At 35.1% G+C, this 5,628-nt stretch overlaps 1 protein-coding gene across 1 annotated transcript; it reads right to left on the bottom strand.

Annotated features, from left to right (window-relative positions):
• Positions 1-1,445: 1,445 nt before the first annotated feature.
• LOC21407122 (RNA-binding protein CP29B, chloroplastic) lies at positions 1,446-4,155 on the bottom strand. Its single transcript, XM_010109225.2, has 5 exons — positions 3,697-4,155; positions 2,941-3,042; positions 2,232-2,561; positions 1,991-2,097; positions 1,446-1,812 (listed from the first exon to the last, which is right to left on the bottom strand). Exons 1-4 carry the CDS (start codon positions 4,090-4,092, stop codon positions 2,035-2,037), a joined length of 891 nt encoding a protein of 296 aa, XP_010107527.1. The 5' UTR covers positions 4,093-4,155; the 3' UTR covers positions 1,446-1,812; positions 1,991-2,034.
• Between the last annotated feature and the right edge of the window lie 1,473 nt (positions 4,156-5,628).

Below are 5,628 nucleotides of genomic sequence, written 5' to 3'. Positions count from 1 at the left end.
AAAAACTCAAATTAGCGAACTAAACGGATCCGTACTTATGTATATAAGAGCATTTACAATGAAATACTATAATAATGCTAATTGTAAATTTTATATTTGAGTGTAAAAAATACTCTCTAATGTAATATTCTTTGTTGTGTTAAATTTCTCATATGTTATATTTTGTGGTAAATTTTTCACTAAGTATAACATAAAATTTAGCATTTAATTGCTATTAGTTGAAATGTTTACTTTTCATGTAATAATTGCAACGTTTGCATTTTTTAATTATATGTTGGAATAAAAATGAAATAACATACCATATCATACTTTTTATGTTGAATATAAAATTAACATTAGCATTTGTATCGGAGATGGCTAAAATAGAAGCTAATAAACTATTAAGTCCTTGCATGAATAATGCCGTTTACATATATATATATATATATATATATATATATTTCCATTTTATATCTGTATATCTATCATCACTAACTGACTCGCCATAGTTTTGTGGCTTTGCAACTCTTACACAATGACCAATCCTGAAAGACCACTGGTTTTGAACAATTTCACAAGCTTTCCAAGCTATTAGTAAAGTGTTCAATTCTCTAATACAACTAATTGTTATGTATGCAGCCTAATTAATTACCCTAATAATTTATTACTTTGCGCAGAAAATTTTGTGGATTGACCTTCTTTAAAATAATGGATAAACTTGGGGGAGGGGGGGTTTTTAGGTCAATTAGAGAGGTAGAGAAAAACATAAAAAGATAAGAGATGTGTGATTTTCTTGTATAAACTTTTCTTTACTATAATGCAAAACTGCAATGGCTGAAAACAGATGTAATTTCGTATTGAGACGACCCTTTATAAATATTGTGTTGATTTTTACTTTATTTCTTCTGAGATTTTATTGCTCGTTACGTGGAAGTGAGATGTCCAATTCTTAGCTAATCAAAAGAAGCCTCAAAATTTATCATGTCCAATTGTCTAGTTTCTAGCAAGACAAATTGGTTCCATTATCAAGGCTTGTGATTGGACTAACACTCCATATGGTAAGAGAGAAAAACAAAACAAAAAAACAATATATATATATATATATATATATATATAAGAAAGAAAACATGAAAGATTAATTTAAATATAATGAGAGAGAAGAAAATATGTAATAAACTAAATGATTATTTTATCAATTATTTAGTATTAATTTAACTTTAAACTAGGGTAAAAAAGTTAATATGAGTGGATTTAAATTTTTCCCCTAATGTTAGGGATAAAAATTGATGAACCCCACAATAACTTTTATCCACCATATTTTTCTTTCCCTCCTCTCTTCCTTCCTACTAAGCAACCTATTTTATCATTTCCCACCCAATAACCTATTTTATCATTTCTCACCCAATAATCCCTCCGCCCAATAACCTATTTTAGCATAAAAGACATGAAAAACTTGGAGCCAATCATCCTGCCAAAAAGGATATAATTGAAACATTTTTCAAATGCATACAATTGTTACCAACATATTCCTCAAAAGGCATAGGATTGTTGCTCAAACTGGGTTCAGATTATTGCCTTTTTAGCTTCTCTTTTACTGAATCTGAAAAACTTGACAAGGGGTTGACTACAAAATCCATTCCTTAACTTAGTTTAACACACCAATCGCATACATTAATTTAAGCTTTAAAATAATAACAAAGAAAAAATCATCTTGATCCCTCGTCCATCCATGGCCAAAAAACCGCTGCTTGTGCGCAATTCGTCGCAGTCAGTAAGCTATATTCTGCAATTTCCTGGTGAAGCCACAGGGTGCAGCTGCATTGCTCCTAATTTCTGTCGAGAACATTGGCAGATTTTAGAACAAAGGGAAAATGCAAAATAAATGAGGTAAAAGTTCATACTAGTTCATAAGGTCAACTCAATTGCATGCATTACACATTCAAATGCACACAATCAAACTATGTTAAAGAAAGGGGAAAGTAAACACTTTGAAACAGGTAAACAGCAATACCCCTCAGTCTTTTATTATCCAGGGACAAACAGAGGATTCAATATTCAAAACGAGCGCCTTGGTTTCGCTTCGGCATGGGTCACTCGAATGGATCTTCCGTTCAAGTCCTGCAAGTCACAGAGTTCAGTTTCCAAATTTTGAAAAAATGTAACTTCCACAAAGATATTACGAAAGTTATTGGGGACATGGAAAAGCTAAAGGTACAGAAGAAAATGATGGTGTACAATGGGACGATACTTACAACACCATTCAAGGAATTGATAGCGCTGTTGACCTCATCAGCAGTGTTATAGGTTACGAAGCCAAAACCCCTGGACCTACCACTGTCCCTATCATAAACCACCTTGGCTTCCAAAACCTTTCCTTGCTCACTAAACAAGCTCTCAAGAGCTGCATTATCAACACCCCATGAAAGGTTACCCACATAGACCCGGTTGCCAGTTTCATAACCTGCACCACCACCACCACCACCACCACCACCACCACCACCTCTGCGACCTCTTGGAAAGGAATCGTCTTCACGGGAAGGAGGCGGTCCATAGTTCACCCTCAATGGCCTCCCTTCAAGTTCCTGTAAATCGTCATGAATGTTTGCTTAGACAAGTTATCATGGTCCCATCACCGTTGCTGATCAGATTTTAACCAAAATTGAACAATATATAACACAGCACCACACAACTGAAAAATAGAAAAGCCGGTGGTGATGGTCACCATTGGTGGGATAAAACTATAAATTTATCATTTTTCAATCAGGAAAGTAACTGAACCAGACAAAAACAAAACTCAAAACAGTTAGGACAGAATAGGCATCAACATTCAATAGCAAAGATTCTGCCCCGAGAAAGACTTGAATCCAAGTCAAGTCCAAAGTGATATCTCCGACAAAGGAGGACATCAAAAATCGTCTAATAAAACACCAAATAAGCTTACATAACCTAATGATAACTTACATAGCCATTGAACTGCTGAGCGGCTGCTTCAACCTCATCGATAGAAGACATGGTCACAAAACCAAACCCTCTACTTCTTCCAGTCGTCTTGTCATAAATCACCTGCCAAACGCAATAGCTTCAGCAGACGAAAACAAAACTACGCGCTTACTCATTAAAGGTTGAAATAAAATAAACAGACAAACGGCATAAACTGCATTATATCCTAATACCAAAACAACCAATTTAGCATTTTCATCAAAATTTCTAAGAACATGAAGATGTTTTCAAGATACAGTATCCATACATCATTTTCAAAAACTACAACTAAAAATTACATTATATTCTAATACAAAAAACAAACCCAAATATTATTTTTTTGAAATGGAAACCTACACATCATTTTCATCAAAATTTCACAAATTTACTTCAAAAAAAATCTACTATTAAAAACTAGAACTACAAACTACAAACTCATTATATCCTAATGGAAAAAAAAAAAAAAAAAAAAAAAAAAAAAAACAACCCACATATCATTTACATTAAAATTTCCCAACTTCACTTCAAAACAACAAAATTCAACTTTTAAAAACTAGAACTACAAACCACATTATATCCTAATACAAAACAAACCCACAAATCATTTCCATCAAAATTTCACAACTTCACTTCAAAACAACAAAGTTTTCAACTTTCAAAAACAACCCAGATAAAATTTCCATCAAAACTTGGCATTTCGACTAAAAATTCACGCTTTCGAATGCGAAAAGACACTACCTCAACCATCTCCACATTCCCGGTTCTCTCGAAGAGCCCAGCGAGCTGGGCGCTGTCAACGCTGAAGGGAAGATTACCGACAAAGAGTTTGAGGTCGGGAGAGAAACCGGGCTCCTCTCCGCCGTCGCTCAGAACATCCTCGTCCTGGTCGAACTCCGACGAAACGGCGACTTTGGGGACGAAACGGCACGGCGACGACGACGACAAGCCCCGAAACCCCCTTGCCGAAACGCAAACGACATTAACATTGCCGGCGTATAGCTTGAGAGAAGCGAAAGAAGAAGAAGGAGAATAGAGAGAGGACAGAGAAAGCGAAGTGGGTTTGGAGGCGAAGAGAGAGAGAGTTTTAGGAGTGAGAGAGGCTAGGGCTAGAGAGGAAGAGGCTGAGGCAGACATGGTTTCTCTCTCTCTAAAGATAAGGTTTGTGTGTTTAAGGGTTTGGGGTTTTAGAAAGAAGAAGAAGATAGAAAAGAAAAGAAAATATATATAACCCTATTGAGATAATATGATGATATTTTTCTTTGGATATTTATGGAGGAATTTGAATACGGGTTTTCTACTCTTTTTTTATTTATTTTTTATTGCCCACTTGTTCTGACCGTTAATTAGATCACAGCCGTTGACTTTGGGATTTGGAGAAGGAAGGGTGATAAAGGATGCCAGCTGGAGAATTTTGTCTGCCCCTTTGCAAATTGCACTGTGTTTGGACACAATGATACAGGTATGGGCTCGGTAGTCTTTTGCCTCCTTTCCAGCACTTGCAAGAATTTCCTATTTATTGCAAAATTACATTTGCTCGGAAAAAAGAAAATAGAGAAAATACTCAAACCTCCTTCATGTTTAACCAAAATTATGTTAGTTATTAAATATAATTTAGGAGAAATTTTTGAATTAGTCCTTATGGAAATGAGTGACGTCCTTGAATGTGTAAATTTTGTTGTAAATAAAAATATAAAAGCCATGCGTTATTCTTATTTCATAATTTGTTATTCCTAATAACAAAGACGATGGATGCGTTTATAATCCGTTCTAAAATGATTTTATTTTTTATATGAAAATGAAAATAAAAACATTTTAATTCTCAAGTAGAAATTATTTCTGAAAATGTGTTTGGTAATTTATTTAGAGATTATTTTTAGTATAAGAAAAAATTGAAAATGCGTTTAGTTTTACATTTTTGAAAACATGTAATAGTATTTGAAATAATATCTCGTTCAGTTCGCTAATTCGAGTTGAGATGTGATATTGTGTGAGAGCTTTTTACTGTAGCAAAAAAGTTAGATGTGACTGTTTCTGAGAGCTTTTTACTGTAGCAAAACTCGAATCAGCGAAATGAACGGGGCCTAAATAATTAATAAACTCCTCAATCAATACATTAATAATTAATATAATACATACGACACAAATCTAACAAAACGAGACTTGCCTAGTCCCCATATACTCCAGCCACAGATTCCCAAGATGACAAACGACACAAACAAAGACCTTTCGCAGCCTCCTTCCTTTCGTTCTCCTCCTGCCGCCGTCACAACCCCTCTCTGGCGTAGCAGCCGTTTGGATAGTTAAGGGAGCACTGCTCCTTCTAAACTTTGGATTTCTGGGAGAAACTTGTACAAACCAAAAAGGGAGGAATATCGTTCTCTACCCTAGCACACCCGTTTGTCTGCCCTATTACAGTAGTAAAACGACACAATGAAAGCTACTAAACGCAAATGACAAAACAACAAAGCTAAAAGTTATTACATCAGCAAAGCAAAAGGAATTAAACAACATAGCTTGAGGTTTTTTGACATCAGTAAAATAGCAAGGCCCACGACCTGCATCAATTGCCTCCCTCTTGAAAAGAACTCGACCCAGAGTTCTCCAAATGCATAGAAGCATCATCAGGTGGGAAGTAGGTGTAGAGATCAGCCACATTGAAGGTTGAGGAAA

Source organism: Morus notabilis, unplaced genomic scaffold (assembly GCF_000414095.1).
Source record: "Morus notabilis unplaced genomic scaffold, ASM41409v2 Scaffold342, whole genome shotgun sequence".
In the NCBI taxonomy this organism is placed as follows: Eukaryota; Viridiplantae; Streptophyta; class Magnoliopsida; order Rosales; family Moraceae; genus Morus; species Morus notabilis.
Note: the sequence above shows the minus strand (reverse complement) of the source record. Positions and strands in the feature narration are given on the sequence as shown.